General features: G+C 41.2%; 1 protein-coding gene across 7 annotated transcripts in view; it reads left to right on the forward strand.

Annotated features, from left to right (window-relative positions):
• Positions 1 to 22,991, forward strand: part of TPD52L2 (TPD52 like 2) — a 38,371-nt gene continuing 15,380 nt past the window's right edge. Inside the window, exons 1-4 of one of the 7 annotated variants that reach the window (XM_042461846.1) lie at positions 1 to 162; positions 5,704 to 5,870; positions 7,343 to 7,491; positions 8,715 to 8,774. In XM_042461846.1, the coding sequence (XP_042317780.1) occupies positions 144 to 162; positions 5,704 to 5,870; positions 7,343 to 7,491; positions 8,715 to 8,774 (395 nt within the window). In that variant the 5' untranslated portion in view covers positions 1 to 143. Of the gene's footprint in view, positions 163 to 5,703; positions 5,871 to 7,342; positions 7,492 to 8,714; positions 8,775 to 12,286; positions 12,347 to 22,991 lie in introns of all 7 variants that reach the window. The other 6 variants (XM_042461847.1, XM_042461845.1, XM_042461849.1 and 3 more) reach the window with 6 other exon arrangements.

A 22,991-nucleotide genomic window follows, 5' to 3' on the forward strand; every position in this document is an offset into this window, starting at 1 on the left:
GAGAAGGGGAGGAGGGAGGGAGGCGCGTGACGTCACGACGTCGAGAGCGAGGGAGAGGAGTTTCTGCCTCCGTCGGTCCTCCTGGGGTTGTTTTTCTCCCTCGACGAGAGCTTTCCTCTCTCTCTCAGGGCCTGCTGGGCGAGATGGAGAGCGCCAGCCAAGGTAGGAGGAGGAGGGGAAGGCCGGGCTGGGCCCGAGGGGAGGCCGCGGTTGGCGCTGGGGCTCTGGGCCTACAAACAAAACAACTCCCTGCAGGAAGAAAGCCAGCAGCAAGTCAGGGAGGAGGGAGCCTGAGGAGCCAGGCCTCTGCCTGCCGGGAGCGAGCGATACTCAGTTAGTGGCTGCTAGCCATCAGAGAGCCCCGTGGCAGGAGCTCCTCGAAAGACCTCCAAGGAGGGAGACTCCGCTACGCTCCGAGGAAGGAGTCTGTTCCATTGTCGAACAGCCCTTACTCTCAGGAAGTTCCTCCTGATGTTGAGCTGGAATCTCTTTGCATCCATTGCTCCATTGGGTCCCAGTCTCTGGGGCAGCAGGAAACAAGCTTGCTCCCTGCTCAGTATGACACCCCTTCAAGTATTCAAACAGGGCTCTCATATCACCCCTTAACCTTCTCTTCTCCAGGCTAAACGTCCCCAGCTCTCCTTGCCTCTTCTCATGGTTTCCAGACCCTTCACCATTTCAGCTCTCTGTTCTATCACCCCTTAACCTTCTTTGCCCCAAGCTAAACATACCCAACTCTCGAAGTCTCTCTTCATACCTTCCAGACCTTCCGCCATTTTGGTCGCCCTCACAGAATCATAGAAGTGGAAGAGACCCCAAGGGCCCCGATCCAGTCCAACCCCTTTATTCTGCCATGCAGGAACTCTCAATCAAAGCATTCCCATTGACAGACGGCCATCCAGCCTCTGTTTAAAGACCTCCAAAGAAGGAGACTCCACCACACTCTCTGCAGCAGCAGAAAACAAGTTGCTCCATCCTCAATACAATGCCACTCACATATTTAAACAGGGCTGTCATATCACCTCTGAACCATCCTTTTTGTGCTTAGTGTCTAGAGATCAAGGGAAGTAATAGTGCCGCTCTATTCTGCTTTGATCAGGCCTCACCTAGAAGACAGTTCTGGGCATCAAAATTCAAAAAGGATGTTGAGAAGCTGGACTTATGCCTTATGAGGAGAGACTTAGGGAGCTGGGTATGTTTAGCCTGGAGAAGAGAAGGTTAAGAGGTGATAGCCCTGCGTAGGTCTTTGAAGGGATGCCACATTAGGGATGGAGGAAGCTTGTTTCCTACTCCTCCAGAGACTAGGACGCAATGGAGCAATGGATGCAAGCTCCAGGAAAAGAGATTCCACCTCAACATTAGGAGGAACTTCCTGACATTGAGAGCTGTTTGACAGAGGAACACACTCCTTCCTCTTTTGGAGGTCTTTAAACAGAGTGCTTTGACTGTGTATTCCTGCATAGCAGACGGAGGTTGGACTGGATGGCCCTTTGGGTCTCTTCCAGCTCCGTGACTCTTTTCTGTTTGATCGGTATGTGTGTTTTGTTTTTAAAATTTGGTGCTGTTGTTGTTAATGGACCTCGAGTGGACTTCAACTCATGGCAACCCTGTTGATGAGGCATCTCCAAGACCCCCCTGTCCTCCACTGGTCTAATCAGATCCTGCGTCCGACCATCTGGCAGGCATTCATGTGAGGCCTGAGGAGGGTGCAGTCAGGAGTATTGTTGTTGTGTGACTTTAAGGCGTTTTGACTTATGGGGACCCTAAGGCAGGGTGAGCTGATGTCCTAACTGCACAGGAGGACAAGGTACTGCAAAATGGAGGACATTGAAGACAAATGTAGGATGTTGCCAAATAAAAGCTAAAGACATTGTTATAAATGTAAGTTCATGCTTCTTAGCCATGCTCAAAATGGAGGACGTTTTGAATTTCCCCTGTAAGAAGGTTGAAACATCTTCTCCCACCCACCGCTTGGAAAAGTGCCCTGGACATGTGCTGGGAAAGGAGGCTATCTGGTCACCCTGTCTTAAGCTGGACTTATGATGGAGTTTTCTTGGCAAGTATCTTCAGAGTTGGTTTGCTATTGCCATCCTCTGAAGCTGAGAGAGTGTGACTTTCCCAAGGTCACCCAGTGGGTTTCCATTACCTAACTGGGAATCAAACTCTAGTTTCCAGAGTCATGGTCCAACTCTCAGGCCACTAAGCCAGGAGTCGAGTAACAAGTCCTTTAAATGCACCCACCTCAAGCCTGTGTGGGTCACAGACATTTAGGCCTAGGCCTCTGGCGGGGGGCTTCCCTTCAGTGGGTTGGGAGGAGTTTTTATGGCAGGATAGGATGTTTACATGCGGGAGTGTTTCAGTGAGGGAGGCGGCTAGGGTTTGTCCACACTGCAGAAATAAAGCAGTTTGACACAACTTTTAACTGTCATGACAGAGGCTGCACCTGCATGGTATAACAAATGCACTTTGACACTGCTTTAATTGTCAGGCTCAGTTCTGTGGAATCCAGGAATGGTGTCAATCTGCTTTATTTCTGTGGGTTGACAACAGCCTAGGAGCTTGGAGAGTGGTGATGGCAGCCATGCCCTGGGAGTTTGGCGAAAGTAGCAGGAGCTCAAAAGGACTGGCATAAGAAGCTGCATTTGCCCTGGTTGTGGGTAGAAGAGTCCAGGGAAGATCGATGTGTCTCTGTCCATGTTCATAAAATGAAGGTGCAGGAGAGAAACTGAGATTTTGTGTTGAGGGGGGAGGTTGAAGGAGGCAATTTGGGTCTTCCTGGCTGAGACTTGGGGTGGCAGGCAAGGAGTCCATATTGCAGGAAGCTATTGTCATGGGATGCCCAGTGGTGCCGATGCTTCCATGACTGAACATTGTGAGCCCCGGTTTTGGGGTGGGTTTAGTTTTGGAAGAAATTCAGGTGGGCAGGGAGAGCAAACTTCTAAAAAAGATAATGTGGGTTGGGAATCTCAGTGTTAATCTTGAGGGTGGAGTGTACAGGAACTGCTAGAATTGTTTGGAGGGTGGTGGGTTTGGCAACTTGGGACCCAGAGGGTAAAAAGTTGGGTTGAGGAGTGGGGAAATTATATTTGCATTATAATGTTGACTGTGGGTATGGGTGGTAAGCATTAATTGGGATAAAGCTGCATGATGCAGGGAGGCTCTGCCCCAGAAGGGTGGGTTGCATCATGCCTTCAGTCTTCTTCTGCCCCATAACTGGTGAACCTCAAGATGCCTTGCAATGGGACTTGGAGGGGGGAGTTCCTGTGGTGGAGCTGTGGGAGACTGAATCTGTTGTGAGGGAGTGGGTTAGTTATTAGAGCAGCCCAGGATATTAAGAGACTGTGAGATCAAAGAGTGATAGCTTTGGGCTGCTCTAGATTTCCTCCTTTCATTTTTCATAAGAAGGTTGCTTTGATGCTTTCTTGCAAAAACTATGTGATGTTCCTCTGTTTCTTAAGGAGCTGCATTAACTTCTAATATATGCTCTTCCTGTAGCCTCCTGAGTCTTGCCTGCTGCTGAAAGTAGCACACAGCCACCAAGGGTGTGATGGTGTTTTGCTTGTTGACTAACATGGGTGCATGGTTCCATGTGTTGGAATGTGCCACTGTGATCCCATTTGCAAGGCTAGCTATGCAAGATTTTGCAGTGTGTGTGTATATCTATATGAGGGACAGCCTTTTGAGACAAGAAACAGATCAGAAGTCCTGCAAATTCATTCCAATTTAAATATGAAGTAGGCAGTTGGTAATCCCTTGATGCTGTCATTGCAATTTACTGAGTGGCCTAGAGCAACAGGATTGGAAAAATCCTAGAATGGAGTGGGAAGGGGGGGGGCTACATGTCCCTCCAGATGTTTTGGAGTGCAGCTTCCATAATCCCTTACCACTGCCTGTGCTGGCTGGGGCTTGTACAAGATGAAGTTCAAAACCTCTGGAGGGTCAGGTGTTCCCTTACTACAAGCTAGCTGCCCAGTTTCTCTTGGTTTCTGTTGAAGAGTCACCATTTCACTCTTGTACACCAGCACTCTGCTTGGAATACAGCTAGTGCATCCACTGTAAGGTTGGGTAGTTAATTTGTCCATATGTTATGTTTGTATTGTGCTTGCCTTCCAAGAAAGTGGCAAAGCAATTTATAGTGTCTTGACAGAATTGTGGAGTAAGCTAAAGAGCCAGAGTAGTGTAGTTGTTTGAGGTTTAAATTGTGACTCTGCAGGTCAGGAATGGAATCCCTGCTCAGACATGGAAACTATCTGGGTGAATGTGGACAGGGCAGGTCACACATGCTCAACCTCAGAAGGAGGCAGAAGCAAATGCCTTCTGGACAAATCTTGCCAAGAAAACTGTGATAGAGTTGCCATAAGTTAGAAACAACATGGATGCACATAGCAACAAGAAGCTAGGGGAAAAGATAGCAACTTGGTCAACACCTCTCAGTGAACTTTGGAGCCGAATGTCAGTTTGAATTCATCTGCAATTTTCAAGGTCTAGCCACATCATCTGTCTCTGGTGTCCTCTTTTGTCTTCTGGCTTCTTTCCCTGAAACCTACATTCAATAACAAACCAGAAAGCTTCCCTCAGCCTTTTAGGATCAGAGTACCCAGTAGACATTTCCTCCAACTCTCTTAAAACAATAAGCCAGAGATGGCAGCACTCCCATTATATCACTAGCATTTCCAGTAAAGATTAGATTGACCAAAATGAATCACAATGCCTATAACCTCTGGAGGAAACCCTTTTTTCCCCCTGATCTGTGTGGTGAATAAAGAAGCATGGAAGCTGTTCAATATCATCCTTGAAACTGCTTCTCCTGTAGTATTATTATTTTTATTAACTTGCCCAAAAAACCCAGAATTCATGCAGATTTAATTTCCAGAGTATCAGGATTGCAGTGACTTCCTGGCAAAGGTCTCCTCTGGCAAATTTTTCTTTGTTCCTGTTTGAAATGGACCAGAGTTCCAAGGGTGGTCTATTCATTTCTTGTTGTTGTGTGTACTTAAAGTTGTTTCCAATTTATGGTGACCCTATCAGGTGTTTTCTTGGCAAGTTTCTTCAGAGGGGGGTTGCCGTTGCAATCCTCTGAGGCTGAGAGATTGTGACTTGCCCAGAACCACCTAGTAGGTTTCCATGGCTAGGCAGGGATTCAAACCCTGATCTCCATAGTACTAGCCTAATACTCAAACCACTACACCATGCTGGCTGTCACTTGTTTAAATTTAATTGTTTACATATTGTGTAATATAATATCCCATAGCAGTTCATATAAACAGGCAGTTTATAAAGACAAGATAAAATAATGCAAGGGTAGTTCAAAAACGATTAAAAACACACCAAGAGTTAAGATACAGGTGGAGCAAGAGAGATAATTATTATGGCCTGTGTGGGTGTTTTCAAGAGCTTGACAAGCTCACCTTCAAGCCCTTCCCAAATGAATCAGCCAGCTGAGTTTTCTTGTCTCTTGGGACAGTACAATGTGCAAAGCTGTTGTCTTGAGATAGTTTATGAGGGTGGCTGGTGGGCCACTCACTTGTCTGTAGCTTTTGATATGCAAATAGTCTCCTGGGTAGGACTTGTTAGAAAGGCTCTGTTCCTGTTTTCTTTGCCAGCATCAACTATGTAGAGAGAGCTTCTGCAGGCTAGACTAACGGTGCTTTGCCTTTCTAACTGCTTCCCCTCTTCCCCTGCTTTGCTTCTTGTCTATGACAGATATCAACCTTAACTCTCCCAACAAAGGTCTGCTGGCTGATACCATGACAGACGTCCCTGTGGACAACACAAGCACTGCTGCCGCTACTCCTACTCCATCAAGGGCCTCTGCCTACAATGGGCTCACTGAGGTGGAGGAAGAGGAGCTAAAGTCTGAGCTGGCCAAGGTACGGAAGTGTTCCCTTTCTAAAGGTACCTTTTTGAGCTCTACTTGGTTAATTTGATACACAGAGTTCAGATAATTCTGCCTCTTGCAAGTCTAAAGTCAAAACAGTGCTATGATCACTGTCTCAAATGTCTCAAGTCTCTGGTGTAACTTTCTAGTTTCTCTTTTGTAGCTAGAGCTTTTTCTGATTTTGGTGGTGTTAAATTTGAAGGCATTGACAGGGAACAGCAGGGCATACTGGAAAATGAAATCGCTCTTTGGTACATTTTTTTAAATCTTCTCTTTCCACACAAGGTTCAGTGTCAAATATGGCCTCTCCCATCTCCTCCTCCTCCTCAAAGCAACCTGAAGAGGAAAGATGTTGAGAGAAATCATGCAGCTTTCAGGTTGTTGTTGGACTGTAAGTTCCTGTTGCCCTAGCCAGCATAGCCAATGGTGAGGAGCGCTGGGAGTTGCAGTCTGACATCTGGAGGGCTGCGTGATTTCCCTCTGTACATTAATGCTGGTTTGCCCAGTGACCTTGGTGGTTGAGAATAGATGTGAACTGGAGATTTTGCATTGTAGGTTGGTGTTTTTATCACTGTGCTACCATAGTCTTTCACAAATCTGTCACTGTCTAACCCAAGGCTGACTTGTGTTCCTCTAATTTATGTTAAGATAAAGCATGCATAGGACTGCTTTTATCTTGGTATTCCTAAGTAATGAATGCTGCCAATAACAGGTTTTGCTCCTCAGTACAAAACCTCCAGGACAATCCTATACAGTCCACTGTAGCATAGTAGTTCTGCATGCAGAACTATGCTACAACTGGCCATTCACCAATCCTTAGACCTTCTGTAAAGTTTCTGCAACTCCCCCAATTGTGCTCTGCCTGGTGAGACTGGTGTGGGATCAGAGAATCATCTAGCTATGTCCATGAAGTGATTGTGTATTCTGCCGGGGGGCCTCCAGTGGTCTCAGCATATGACATAATCATTTCTTGTCTGGCTACATAGATGTAGCCAGAGAGGGTAAATTTGGGGATAAAATTATGGATTTTATCTGATCCATGGATAAGTCAAGGATCTAAAGAATGAAGCAAAGGAAAACAATGCCAAAGAACTTACAAAATTCCAGCAGGCATCACTAGTTGTGATCACACTAAAGGCTGAATGGATGAGAGAATAGAAGGGAGTCAGTGCATCCAGGACAGATTTTGCTCTTGCCTTTCTTCAGGGAATGGTTCCCTTTTTTATAGGCGTTAAAGTACAGGACTTACATTGACCCATGGATAAGTCAATCCAGGTTTTTGGAGTCAATTTTTTTAACTAAAATTTCTAGACTTATTTTTCCTTTACTACCTTGTGTATGAAGTTATATTACAAAGTTGTTTTTTCTCTTGGAGGCCAGGATGCTACAGGTTTGACCAGTGTTTGACCACTGTTTCCTTGGTCCTGCAGCATAGGGACCTTTAACTCAATTCCTCTTTTGCAGGTGGAAGAGGAAATTGGAACCTTGCGCCAGGTCTTGGCTGCAAAAGAGAGACATTGTGGAGAGCTGAAGAGAAAACTGGGTTTGACCCCCTTGGATGGGCTGAAGCAAAACCTCTCAAAAAGCTGGCATGATGTCCAAGTTTCCAATGCGTATGTTTTTTCCCTCCTTCTGAGTAACCAAACAAGTGTGTTTGTGCTAGGTAGTGGAGAAGTCACAATCTACTTAACAGACAGCTGTCTGAAATGTTATCATTATGTAATTCTGAATGAGTTCACTTCCTTTGTTGTGAAAGTGGCTTGAAGACTTACTGCATGAAGCTTCATAGAAAAAGGAGCCCACTTGGGGTAATAGGACACTTTGCTTTCTTGGATTATGCTGTGTGACATTACAGGTATACCTCAGCTAATGAAGCAGATATGGGCACAACTTCTTTAACAGAAGATTTGGCACCAGAGAGAGAAGTAACTTGGAAAGAATAAGGATAGGGTCCTATACCACCAAAAAGAAGAGCCATGCAACATGCTTCAACAGATTCTTTGTTCAAAATGAACAATATGCACATGTGAAATGTAACAGCCAGGTGAGGTAAGCCTTGCATAAGTATAAACAAAATACCTGAATCAGTTGCAAGACATCATACTGAGCTTCAGTAGTGTATAATCCTGCTCATTGCCATATGAAGCTTTGTTTATCACTGCAGACACGTTGCCACAACCCAACATTGAAAGTCTGTGTTTTTCCAGCCTTCCTTCACCATCTTATAAATGTTGCTGCTGATGATAAAAAAACTTGGGCTACATAGAAAACAAGGGATAAAAGGTGATGGGGGCTGAGCAGGCATAAAATGACTTTATAAATGAAACTTTGCTGTCAAAAGCTTTGTTATGTGAGGTATACCTGTAACTGACTTTGTGGCTCTTCCATTAGACTTATGTGTCTCCAAGGAACAGGTGACTCTTGAAATTGGTTTTGCAGTGCACATTCTTCTCTGTGCTCTCTATTTACAGTAGTTGTTTTGTTTTTGATTTCTAATTATAATCAGTGTTCCATGCTTACTGCAGGCACACTGCCTGGTTCAAAACTGCAGATAACACTTTAAGTCACTATCTCCTGGCCCTGAAGAATGTTTAAATCTTAGCTCCATGGGCAGGCATACAGCCCAGACCACGCTTGGAAAAATTACTCTGGCAGAGAGTGCAGTTTCCCAAACAACCTAGATGCTTCTGGAATTGTAGTTCAAGAAGGAAATCTTCCAAGCTTTACCACTTACCCATTTCTTAGTCTGAGCACTCAGTAATTCATCACTGTCTTATCCTTGAAATCTTCCCCTCTTTTTGAAGTGTGATTGTGACCCCCAGGTTTTTATTTCTAGTTATGTGAAAACCTCTGAAAAACTTGGAGAGTGGAATGAGAAAGTGATGCAGTCGGACCTGTGAGTGCCTCTCCCATCTCTCAAGCACTGCCTCACTCTACTTCTCTCTGTATTCCACCTTGTCTTGCACACCTCCTTTTTTTGGTCACAGAGGAAGCTGGCTGTGTGCTTGGGATGCAAAGGGCCACACTCAGACCTCTTGCTTGTTAATGTTAAATCTTGTTCTTTGCTTGTCGACTCTTCTTGGCTGTCTCCAGGATTAAACACCTTGCTGGCATCTTTGATACACTCTTGTGCAGAGAAAGGAAAATTCCAATCAGTTACCAACCTGTTGGTGGATGATGAGAGTACAGCTAGGAAGTACTCTTTTGTTACATTTGGACCATCAAGCAAAATTGAATGGTTTGTCTTAACTTGCACTACTGCATACCCTCCCAATATTTTACAGATAAAAACTGGCATACATGCCACCTAGAGATATCAGAGTGTGGTCAAGATGAAAAAAAGTTTTTAGTAAGGAGAAACAAAAGTAGCAGTTTGCTTTTGCTTGAGATTCACCCCCTTGCTGAGTTAATTGAGCACAGACCAAAAAGATGAGATGACAGAGGGACTGCATCTGTCCAGTTGGAACAGTTGGATGGTATGCCAGCCATATGCATGACAGATTCTAGGGAGGACCACACTGTTTAAAATCTAATACTTGAGAGGATACTACAGGGAAGGAGAAGTAATTGTATGAATGGCTGGTGGTAAGCATATGTCCTTTCACAGACTTTGGCTTCAGTTGTGGGCTGGAACAATATGTTCCACAGCCAGCTAAATTGTCAAGACCCTGTTACTTCTTTGTTTGAGTGGTATATTGGTTGATTGTGGTGTGTGTGTGTTTATATGTTGCGATCAGGCAACAGAGTTAACAAAGGAGGATACAAATGTTTACAAAGGGTGACATGGATATAATTATATAGTATCAAATTAATAAACCTACAACACAGAATATAAACATAATCCCAGATCACTAGCTAAAATGATTGACATTTATGCAAATCTGTATGAAAGTAAATTATTAGGCCTAAATCTAGCCATTTGTTCCAATTGGAGAAGACCTGTTGAATCACTGCAGCTTTAGTGTTGATTTTAGACATTGTAATTGGCTCAGTAGGTCTGCTTTAGATGAGTCTAACATTGGATTTACACCATGAACTATAAATTCTGAATCTTGATAGCATTGCATAGCATGCTTAGAGTTAAAAAATGCTTTAAAAGCAACACCACCCTACTTCCAACCTCATGGTCAGTATCCAGTTATAAAGACCAGACATCTTCTATCTTCTATGGAAAACAGATTTATTCCATGGACAAACTTTGCCATATGACACTCTGAAATCCAACCTAGATATTGTTCTCTTAGTATGTTATTGTATGCCTTCAAGTCATTTCTGACTTATGGCAACTTTAAGTTGAATCTATCATGGGGATTTTCTAGAACAGAATGTGTGTGACTTGCCCAAGGTCACGGAGTGTGTTTCCATTGCTGAGCAGGAATTCAAACTCTGGTTTCCAGAGTCATAGTCCAGCACTCAGACCACTACACCACAATGGTTGTGCATATTATACACAGTCCTAAATACCCTACAGGCATCAGATCTCACAGGATGTTGGAAGTAAATCAGCGTCAGCTTTAGTTACTACTTGGATGGGAGGCCACCACCCAATATCAGGTATTGTAGGCTACATTTCAGAAGAAGGAACTGGCAAAACCACCTCTGAGTATTCCTTGCCTAAGAAGACTGTATGAAATTCATGGAGTCACCATAAATTGACAGGCAACTTGAGGGCACATGCACACACCATATTATACATTGTTCAGTATTTAATAATAGGTGCAAAGCCTTCCACCTGTTAGTGACATGCAATATGGTACACACAATATGGTATTGGGAGGAGATGTTTTGCTGCAGAGAACTATTGAGGAAGGATGTTTTATCCTTGTCTTGTCCTCTACTTTTCTGTTGCAAATGCTTACCAGAAACCTGGCCTGATGAGAAGGTTTTATGTACCCCCACCCATCGCCACTGCAAACCTCTCCAGTATTGCTTTACAAAGGAAGAGTGGCAACTGGAGTTCTATTTTGTGAGCTGGCTGCTGAGAATGTAGCTCCTGTCTTGTGCTGGTCGGGAAATGATGCCTGGAACCTGTTCTAATATATGGTAGTGACATTTCAAAGTAGGCCTTCAAGCCAATAGAGAAGTAGGGAGTCTATGCACCTTTCCTCAAAGCACCATTCAGTTTGGTGACGTGTGTTGCTCAGCATGTATGCCTAGATTTGTTAGTCTTATAAGCATATTCTACCTTTTTTCCAGGTAAAAGTGGAAAACTGTAGCTCCTGCTGTGTCATAGTTACCACTCTGAGTTTTCACCTGTGCAGAACAAACCTGCTGCAGTTCTGCTGGGTTATGTGAGTGGGAGGATGTATGGAGAAACAAATGTGTGTGTGTGTGGGCATGGTTGACTGTACATATACGTGTGTGTGTGTGAGAGAGAGAGAGAGAGAGAATGACACACACAATGACTGGGTGTCCAACTATCTAAAATGTGCTTTAGACTTGTATTTAACCACTTGCCAGTTCATCATGGGAGTTGCATAAGGAGAGGGAAGAATCTAGCAGAGGAGGGATGCAATGTGCTCTGCCTCATTTGTTAACCTTTGTTGGATTGTTGTGATAACTGTGAGAGCAGAGGAATCCCCCTCTCCAAATTCAGCATACAGACTAAGATATATGTCTCTGTCCCCAACATCAGCCCATTATTTTTTCTTCACAAGCCTACTCCCTCCAGCACCAGGAAGGTTTATTAGAGGAAGGGTGTCTTCATCTCCCTTTGATCGCTTAGCCCTTCTTATGAATAAAAATCAGGCTAGTAGCTTCCATTGGTTAGTTTATAGGGCTGATATACTCAGTTTAAGACCATCTGTGTGTTCTTTTCAAGCTATTCTTGCCCAAATAGTTTGATCTTTTTCTTTATGGATGGTTGTGTGTGATGTTTGTGAGAGTTTGCTAGAGCCTTATGTTAGCCATAGCATGACTTTATCCGTTGCTCAGATAAAAATGTTCACTCTGTTTCCTGAGATGCTGCAGAAAAAGCATTGCAACTGGTGTTCTTAGGAGCTTTTGGATACCCCTAGAGACTGGTTTTGGTTGTATTGTCTAATTACAATAAGAATGACTATGTCTTGAGTGTTGTTTTTTTAATCTTGTTTCTCACACTTGAAAAAGAGGTGACTATACTTGGAAATTAAAGAGAAATGAGGAATGTCCCATTTATAACAATGTACTAGGCTTTTCCATGTGCCTTTGCCAGTTCAACTTGTGAACAGGTTGGGTGTCACCTTGACATAACTCTGACTGGAGACAGAAAATATAAAAATGCAAAGTTGCTGATTGGAGCAGGGTTTGTTTCAGCCTTACTTTTATCTGGAATGGTGTGGGAGAACTATGCCCTGAAAGGGAGCCTGTAGCTAGATATATACATAACTAAGATATTTCTCCCATTTCTAACCTCCATTGTATTTGTAGATATGTTTCGGCCAGCAGCACACTGGAGGACTGGAATGAGAAATTAACCCAATCAGAAGCGTGAGTGTCTTAACCTTTAGCAATAATTCCCATTCCCTTTATACAGTAGCATACCACCTAACAGTTCCTTTCCCTGCACTGCCTATCTGCTTCGTTCCACTTCTGCAAATGCTGCTTGTTTTGCTAACAAATCAGGAATGGTGGGGGGAGGATGATTCTAGATGCAAGTAACGGGGATGATGAACCTTTTCTCTGGAACGTTTAGGAACCAAAGAGTGATACCTTCCCAGTGTTGTTTGGAAATTATCAGCATCATTTGTTCTTGAACTATCTTGCCTGTAGGCCTGGAATAAAGCTAGTTAGTCAGCATATCTATTATGTGTGGGCTGCAGTTCTGTGGAACACGATGCAGCAGTGAGTGCAGAATTTGGCTTCTTGAAAATCTGTTTCCCATTTATAACAAATGCAAGTTTCTAGTTCATATTACTGTGAGCTTTTAGAAGTCAGAGCTTTGAAAACATCCGCTTTGGGGAGAGACAGTTGCCAGAACCCCCTGGTCAATGTGGCCAATACTCTAAAAGAGGAACATTGCAACTTGTAGTCTGAAAAAGAACTTTCAGAGCTGAGCTCTGCTGAAATTGCAGAAGACAGGTGGTAGATGATGAAGGCTTTAGTCTCCATATCCTAACAAATAGTAAGAGTTTCCATCTATGTTGCTGGTGTGTTTTAGCTGGAATTTATTGTATTCTATTTTGGCCTAAATCCAGCTGTGATTTCCATTTAATCAATAGAATGTAATGGTTAACTTATAAACTGTCATTGATTCAGTGGATCTACTCTAACTGGGACTAACAATCTTTCTATTTCTGTGCTTTGCTGTGAAAGTTTTGGCTAAAACGACTAAACAGAATTTTAATAAATAAATGATTTTTTCTTTTAAAAATGATAAATAAGAATCAAGGAGAACCACATGAAGAATAATAATTCTTGTGAATTGCTTTATATTGAAAAATCAAGGATTTCATAGAAAGTTGATTTCTCTTTGTGCAGAACATATTATTGTGTGGAGCTGTAAAGTGTTCTTTTTTACACAGTAACCTCTCCCTTCCTGTTAACTGAATTCAAGTGGACTTTGAGTTATGGTGACTCTATGAATGAGAGACCTCCAAGTCACCCTGTCATCTACAACCCTGCTCAGGAATTGCAGAGTCAGGGCCCTATCTTCCCTGAATCTATCCATCTTGAATACAGACTTCCTCTTTTCCTACTTTCCTCCACCTTACCAGGCATTACCATCTTTTCTAGCAAGTTGTGTCTTCTCATGATGAGGCCAAAGTACATCAACCTCTGTTTAGTCATCTTGGCTTCTAGGGAGATTTCAGGACTGATTTGCTCTAGGACCATTTATTTGTCTTTCTAGCAGGCACAGTATCTATAGAACTCTTCTCCCACCCTACATTTCAGATGAGTATATTTTCTTCCTGTCAACTTTTATCAATGTCCAGCTTTCACAACCAGAGTAGCTTCTCTCTCTGTAGATTGAAGGAGCTCTATTGGTATGCCATATGTTCCTGGCAGTTTCTTTCTTTCCAGTGCTCCGAGTGCAACTTCCACCTTACTTTCTAAAATTGTAGGTTGCTTTTTAAATACGATCTTCACAAGAAGAAAAGAGAAAAATGGTTAATTTAAAATTGGCAGCGGCTCTTGTACCAACTCACAGCTTCACACGTGCAGCAGTGATTTTACTCTAACCACCTCTGCTTCGTCCACTTCTCCTTCTCAATGTTCTTTTCACTCCACCAAATCAAATTGTCTGGGTTTTTGCTTCATGTGGTCAGCGCCTTTTGGGAGCTTCTGAATGGATATTCAGTTGAGCCACTGTAGACAGTTGGAAGGAGAAATTCCTGAATAGAAAAATGGTTTAACTGTGGTTGTGCTAATCATGTACAACTATGCAGGCACCCTTACTATCAGATATGCTTAGAATATCTGTATCTCTTATCTCTTATAAATAAATGAGAAGCACTTCTCATTTATTTATAAGAGATAACAGATATAGGTATTATCTGTTCATATTTCTTGAGGATCTAAGTGTGGTGTGAGGATGGTACAACCCTCCAGGTGTTCTTGGGTTGCAATTCCTGACTGCTGACTAGGGCTGTTGCAAGTTGTAGTCCAGTAAAATTTGGACAGGCACATGATTCCCACCACTGATCTGTGCTTCTGCTTGGTTACCTTCAGCACAAATTCCTTAATTGTGTGTTCTTACCAGTGTGGAGTAAGTCAGGCAGGTGTAATTTAGAGATGTTAAGCTGAATGATAGAGGACCTCTCAAGTGTTGACTTGCCATTCAACAGTTGTATAGTGAGCCTGCTGTATTGACAGGTTAGCCATCCATGGGGTGGAGCTCCCATGGATCACCCAGCCCCCTATTAGCCAATGGAGGCACACACCTTGCTGATGCAGGCATGTGCATGTTGCCACTCATTGACTAATATGGGCTTCAGTTTTCTTTGTTTTTACCATCAATGTGAGCCTCCAGAACCAAGACCATGGATGGGAAAGGCCCACTATATGGAACTGCTCTAATTGGAACTGCCACTAGAATTCACTCATGGTATTTTATTATTCTTATTCCTCCTAGTATTTTGCTGTTCTGACTCCACAGTGCAGTCTCCAGATCTCGCTGTTGTGGTTAGGAAAGATTTTGCAGATATAGCTACAGTTTTATTCAGTAAACACAGTCTCACTTACTTCTTTTTTTTTTTTTTTTTTTTTTTTGGATCTTTATTGAAAATTTTCTTAAGACAGATACAAATAACATATACATATAACATACATATAACATACAAACAAACACCAATAGAATACAAAGCAGGCCATAAACTACAAATATATACAACATTTAAAAACGGTTGATTTCCTGAAGGAGAAAGGACATGCTTTTAAATCAAGTTAAATTCCCTAATACATTTATCAATCAAGAAAATAAGTGATTCTTACAAGCCTATATTATAGGATATAGATAAACTTAACTTTTAATAGCTACCTCTGAGCTTAATTAGTAAAAAAAAACAAGAAAAGAAAAGAAAAAAATCTTTTAAGAAAAGGGTCTTTCCTTCACCACATATAATTAAACAGTAAGTTCTCCTTTTCCATAAATATCATAAGGGGATTCCAAACATTTTTAGTTTTATTCCAGTCTAGGTTTTTCAGAAGACAAGTAAGTTTGTCCATTTCCATATACTCCAGTAATTTCATACACCAATCTTCCCGTGTTATAGGTTGTGTATCCTTCCAATGAGAAGCAAAAAGAATCCTGGCAGCTGAAACCATATAAAATAACAATTTCCCATATTTTTTTTCCAAGTTCACATTCAAAATCATATTTAGCAAATACATTTTGGGGTCTAACAAAAATTTCTCGTTCAAAATCTCTTGAATTGTTTGGTGAATCATAGCCCAGTATTTTTTAGCAAAGCTGCAAAACCACCACATGTGAATGTAGGAGCCTGGGGAGTTTTTACATTTCCAACATAATGGGCTTTTATCCTTATATAACTTAGCCAATATCAGGGGTGTCAAATGCCATCTATTTTGCATTTTATAGTAATTCTCCCTGATAGCAATAGATGATGTAAACCTTAATCTAATATTCCAGTTTTTCTCCCACTGCTCAAGTGGGATATTCTCTCCCAAGTCCTGCGCCCATTTTATCATTGTCGGCTTGATTATTTCTGCATGCATATCCAACTTTAGAAGAAACTTATATAGTCTTGAAATCCTCCCCCTCGTTTTTCCAAAAATAATCTTATCAAAATCTGACACATCAAGTGAGATTCCCACCTCTTGTTTATCTAATATAAATCTCTCATTTAGCTGTCTAAATAAGAACCAATTAATACAAAAGCCTTCTTGCAACAAGTTCTCTAAGGTTTTTATATCCAGTTGATTATTACTAATATTCTTAACTAAAATATCCTTATATGTAACCCATTTATTAGCAACAATTACTTCGTTTCTATGGAAGGCTTCATTGGTTGAGACCCATGAGGGAATATTTGAATAAATTATATTTTTAAATTTATTCCAGACTCTATATAAAGATTTTCTTACATAATGATCAATGAAAGCACGATTTACCAAAGTTTTATCATAAAATAAATATGCATGTATCCCGTATCTGTTACCTGCCATTTCCAAATTTATTAAGTTTGTATCCTCTAACTTAAACCAAGATATCATCCAATCAAAACAGGACGCATATAAATAAAGTTTTAGGTTTGGGAGACCTAACCCTCCATGTCCTATTTCATCTTGCATGATACGAAATTGAACTCTTGGTTTTTTGCCTCCCCAAAGAAATTTGCTTATACTACGGTTCCATTCCTTGAGAGGAGTTTCATTAGTTAATATTGGGAGTGTCTGAAATAGAAAGAACAACCTCGGCAGAACCATCATTTTTATGGCTGCGATCTTACCCAGCCAAGATAACCCAATATTATTCCAGCGCTTCAAGTCTGTCTTAATTTTTTGCCAGGTGGGGCCATAGTTATTTCTAAAAAGCTCTGTGTTTTTTTGTGGTGAGCCATATTCCCAGATATTTCACCTTTTCCACAATTTTAAATCTAGTTTGCTCCTGTAGTTCATCATTGTCTAACTTGGAGAGATTCATCGTCATCAGTGCGGTTTTATCCTTATTAATACTCAAACCTGAGACATTGCCAAATGAAACCAAACATCCAGTTAACTCTTCAATATCATCAGTCGGGTTGGAAAGGATAACGGCTAGATCATCCGCATAAGCTTTAATCTTCATATCAGCACCTTTGATTTTAACACCCCTAATACGTTCATTATGTCTTACATCATCATTCAATATTTCCAAACATAAAATAAATAGGAGCGGAGAAAGCGGACAGCCTTGTCTGGTACCTTTGTATATACTAATAGCTCTAGTGCAATGACCATTTATAATTAACGAAGCAGTCTGTTTACAATAAATTTGATCCAGCCAAGAAGTAAATCTATTTCCTAACCCGACTCTTCGACATACTTCCTTCAAAAATCTCCAATTTAAGCGATCAAACGCTTTTTCAAAATCAACAAACAATAGAGCTAACTGCTTATCACATCTCTTTTCGTGGTATTCCACCAAATCTAACATAAATCTCACATTATTTTTCAAGTGTCTCCCTGGCAAAAACCCTGATTGATCAGGATTGATATAGTTCTTGAGCACGGATTTAAGTCTTGATGCAATAATCGCCGTAAATAGCTTGTAATCTGTGTTAAGCAAAGCTATAGGACGAAAGTTTTTGGGTTCTGGGGTCTCAGATTCTATTTTTGGAATAAGTGCTGTACTAGAACACCTCCAAGAGTCTGGCATCTGACCTTTTTCAATATGATTCATGAGCATAACTAAAGGACCCGTTAATTCATCTATAAAGACCTTATAATATTCCGCTGGAAATCCATCTGGACCCGCAGCTTTCCCAGATTTAGAAGCCTGTATTGCATTAATCACCTCCTGCGTAGAAATATTTTGATTTATAATATCCGTATGCAATTTATCAATCAGGCGAATATTTCTTTGGTCTAAATAGCTATTAATTGCATCAGATGAAATTGCGTCTGCTTTAAATAAGTTGACATAGAATTTAATAAAAGCATTCTCGATTTCCTTTTGTTTATGGCAAATTGTATCATTATATTTCAATTTCACAATAGATCTTTTCTTTAGATCTTGTCTTAATTTATAAGCCAAAAACTTTCCCGGTTTATTTGCTGAATAAAAAAACTTTTGCTTAGCGAATTTAAGTTTTTTATTTACCTGATCAGTTAATAACAAGGAGATTTGCATTTGAATCATTTTTAACTCGTGCAAAATTCTGGAGTTACCACAATCTCTCATTAATTCCCTATCTTTAACTTTCAGTTGATTTTGTAATTCTGCTAAACTTCTGTTCTTATTCCTCTTTAGTTGTGCGCCTTTTTTAATATAAAAGCCTCGAATGACTGCCTTTGAGGCGTCCCAGATATTTTTTAAAGAGGCTTCACAGTTTAAATTTTCCTTAAAGTAGTTAGTTAAGATTTCTTTTGCTTCCAATTTTATTTTTTCATCATTCAATAATATAGTATTAAGCCTCCAATTATAATTACCAACCCCAATCCTCATTGTCATCACCACAGGCTTATGGTCCGATGTAAAATTAGGTATCATGTCAATGTCAATTATATTTGTACAAAGATTAAATGAAGTTAAAATCATATCAAGTCTAGCCCATGACTTTTGTGCACAAGAGTAGAAGGAAAAGTCTTTAGCACTAGGGTTCTTTAGCCTCCAAGCATCACACAAAGCACAGTGTTCAATTAAATCAAAAAAACTCTTTGGTAACCTACCCTGTTTGGGTTTGATTGTTTTTTCAGATAATCTATCTATCAAGGGTGACCAAACCCCGTTCCAGTCTCCCATAAACATTGCTGTATCAAAAGAGATATCCTTAAGCTTACTCATAAGTTTTTGGAAGAAATTATCCTTATTATCTGTGGGGGCGTATACTCCTAAGACTAGTATCTTTTGGTCCATAATGTTGGCTATAATGCCAATATAGTGTCCATTGCTATCATTCAAAACCTCCACAGCATCATACTTGTTAGTAAGATACAGAACCACCCCTTTTTTCCTTTTTTCATTTGCTGAGACATAATGCTGACCAAATTTAAAAATTTTTAAATAGTGAACATCCTTCTTCCAAATGTGGGTTTCCTGTAAGCATAATATATCACATTTTAATTTATCTAAATAATGAAAAATTCTATTTCTCTTAACAATTCGGTTGATACCTTTAACGTTCCATGTTACCACAGTCTCACTTACTTCTGACTGATCACATAAGCCAATGGTTCACTCATCAGAGCCACAGCTGCCTTACAGGCTTCTGGATACTCCTAGTTAATAAACAATATACTTTGGTCGGGTTTCATTTGAATTTGTCCTGGAGAAGCAGGAAGTTCTATAATCCTTAGTCAGTTTCTTCAACAGGGGGACAGGAAGTCTGATTCCCAGCCTGATTTTTAAAAACACCCCTAGTCAGGCTGCCCTGTTTTTCCATGTCAGATTTACACTAAGTACATTCAGTGAAACATCGCCTCAAGGGCTGAAGGTGTGTGCGATTATCAAGGCAATTACCTCATGTGTGTGTTTGTGTGTGTGTGTATGTATGTATATGTGAGATATATATATATATCCATCCATCCATTAAACAGCTGCAGCCTCTGCGGGGAGAGAGGAAGACAGGATGAGATTGAAGGTTGTGCACTTCCTTTTTTGCTTTCTCTGGGAAGCTTCTGCTGAATAAGCACCACTTTCTTGTGACAGCACAAGCAATTTTATGAGCCTTCTGGCAGAGTAGGAATCAAGAACTAACTCCTGGTGTGTGACAGAAACAGATTTTGTGCAGTTCTTAGAAGCTTCCATCATTTCCAGGTTATGAAGAAATGTGTGCATGTGCTGTTGAGACAGAGGAAGGTATTAACAATTGTTTTCTATGCCTGCAAGTTAACTCTGACTGATGGAAACTGAAGGCGCTCAGTAGGTTTTCTCAGCTGAATGGTAATTCAAATCCAGGTTTACAGCAGTCCTAGTCCAACACTTAAACCACTTCACTGCCCCAGTTCTGTGGGATGTATGTTTACCTTTCAATAACACATCTTGGTGGAAGCATCCACAGACAGAATATTACTGGATGACCGCTTCAAGATCAAGGGCAACTTCTGAGGGACAAATGGAGGCAGCATTGCTAAGCTGTTTGTTATAGGATGTTCATTGTGATATGTGGAGTACAGTTTGAATTTCATAGGGCTTTCTTAGACAAGGAATACTGAGAGCACAGTTTAGGTAAGGATAAATTAGTTGGCTATGCCTGTATGAAATCTAGCCACAAACAGTTCCTAGCTATTCCTTGTAATATTCTACCAATTACGATAGGACAGGGAAGTCTTGAGCACACTAATAGGAATTACATACTCAGCTGCTGAGAATGTATAATGTGTTTACCTGCATACACACTTAATATTGTGGTCAAAACTGTTTTTATTTAGAAAATGAGAAAAAAGGTGCTACATTACAGCACTGAGCAATATATGAAGTTTCCCCAGTGTTCAGTAGAATTTTTTCATGTTCATAACCAGCTTCCTCACTGCTCCTGATCTAAAAGCTTAGAACTTTATGAACAGATACAGATGGTGCTGAGAAATCTATGAGACTAGCTAGGAGAGTTTATTCTTTAGAGGTCACCTTTTGAACTGTTAAAGGAAGTGTCATTGCAGTTGTCTTTCAAGGTAGTCTCAGTCTCTCTCTCTCTCTCTCTCATATGTGTGTATACTGGTTGAATCTCCCTTTTCCTGAATTCTGAAATCCAAAATATTCCAAAATTGTCTACATGAGATAGTGACACCTTTGCTTTCTGATGATTCATTGTACAAATTTATGTAAAATACTGTGTCTAAAATTACCTTTAGGCTATGTGTGTAAGGTATATACGAATCATAAATAAATGTCCTGTTTTGACATAGGTCTCATCCATCTCATTATGTATATGCAAATATTCCAAAAACTGAAAAAATCCAAAACACTTCTGGTCCCAAGCATTTTGAATAAAGGAGACTCACCCTATATATCAGTGGTTCCCAACCTGTGGGTCGGGACCCCTTTGAGGGTCGAATGACCCTTTCATGGGGGTCGCCTAAGACCATTCGAAAACTCCTATTTAATTACAGTTATGAAGTAGCAACAAAAATAATTTCATGGGTTTGGGTCACCACAACATGAGGAGCTGTATTAAAGGGTCGCGGCATTAGGAAGATTGGGAACCACTGATATATATGCATATATGTATACATATATGCACACTAAAAGAAGGTTTCTTAATATGAGCATTCAGCTTCAGCTTGAAATGTTCGAGCTGAGTGTCAACAAAGGTTACTGCCTTGGTCAGAAAAGGAGACATACATTTTAGAGCCCAGTGTGGTAGGTTGGGGATGGTGTCCCTAACTAGTACAGCCAATGCTGAGGAATGCTGGAGGTTGCAGGTTTAAAACTGTCTCCACCATGCTTACTTGCAAAATAAGGAGTAAACATGTATGTGAAGCATCCATAGTTTTTTGTGAGTTTTTCAGGCTATGTGGCCATGTTCTAGAAGAGTTTATTCCTGATGTTTTGCCAGCATCTGTGCCTGGCATCTTCAGAGAATGCTGTCCTGGAAGGGAGTGGATATATACACACACACACACACACACACACACACACACACACACACTGTGTGACCCTGGGTAGGGAGGAGTGATTCCCATGTTAATCTGTGTATTGTTCTTCTGTTGATGGAAGGGCCTCAGAGTGAGAGGATATGCAAAAGAAGATTAGTGTCTGCTAATTGGTGATCATTGACTGCTGGAAAAGCCTCTTATCCTGAGTGGTTTCTCATTTGTATTTGCTGAGTGCTGATTTTTCTGTTTTGCAGGACTGGTAGCCAAACATTGTTTACTTTCAGAGTTTCTTCTTTCCTCTTGAAGTTGTCCAAGTGTTTGTGCATTCTGACCTGACAGTTGTTGGCATGGTCCAGAATTTCCATGTTTTCAAATAGCATTTTGTGCCCAGGATGGTTTATAATGTGTTCTGCTACTGCTGATTTTTCTGGCTGACACTGTCTGCAGTGCCTCTCATGTTCCTTCATAGAATCATAGAATCATAGAATCATAGAGTTGGAAGAGACCACAAGGGCCATCCAGTCCAACCCCCTGCCATGCAGGAAATCCAGATCAAAGCATCGCCGACAGATGGCCATCCAGCCTCTGTTTGAAGACCTCCAAGGAGGGAGACTCCACTACACTCCGAGGAAGTGTGTTCCACTGTCGAACGGCCCTTACTGTCAGGAAATTCCTCCTAATGTTGAGGTGGAATCTCTTTTCCTGCAGCTTGCATCCATTGCTCTGGGTCCTAGTCTCTGGAGCAGCAGAAAACAAGCTCGCTCCCTCCTCAATATGACATCCCTTCAAGTATTTAAATAGAGCTATCATATCACCTCTTAACCTTCTCTTCTCCAGGCTAAACATCCCCAGCTCCCTGAGTCGTTCCTCATAGGGCAAGGTTTCCAGACCTTTCACCATTTTAGTTGCCCTCCTTTGGACACGCTCCAGTTTCTCAATGTCCTTTTTGAATTGTGGCGCCCAGAACTGGACACAATATTCCAGGTGGGGCCTGACCAGAGCAGAATATAGTGGCACTATTACTTCGCTGGATCTAGATACGATACTTCTATTGATGCAGCCTAAAATCGCATTGGCCTTGTTAGCTGCCGCATCGCACTGTTGACTCATGTTCAGCTTGTGGTCTACTTGGACTCCTAGATCCCTTTCACATGTTGTCTCCTTAAGCCAGGTGTCTCCCATCCTATATCTGTGCATTTCATTTTTTCGCCCTAAGTGCAGTACCTTACATTTCTCCCTGTTGAAGTTCATTCTGTTAGCTCTGGCCCAGCTTTCTAGTCTATTCAGGTCATTTTGAATTTTGATCCTGTCCTCTGGAGTATTAGCTATTCCTCCTAATTTAGTGTCATCTGCAAATTTGATAAGTATTCCCCCAATTCTTTCCTCCAAGTCATTGATAAAGATGTTGAACAGTACTGGGCCAAGGACAGAGCCCTGT

The sequence above is a fragment of the Sceloporus undulatus genome, chromosome 4, assembly GCF_019175285.1.
Source record: "Sceloporus undulatus isolate JIND9_A2432 ecotype Alabama chromosome 4, SceUnd_v1.1, whole genome shotgun sequence".
NCBI lineage: Eukaryota > Metazoa > Chordata > Lepidosauria > Squamata > Phrynosomatidae > Sceloporus > Sceloporus undulatus.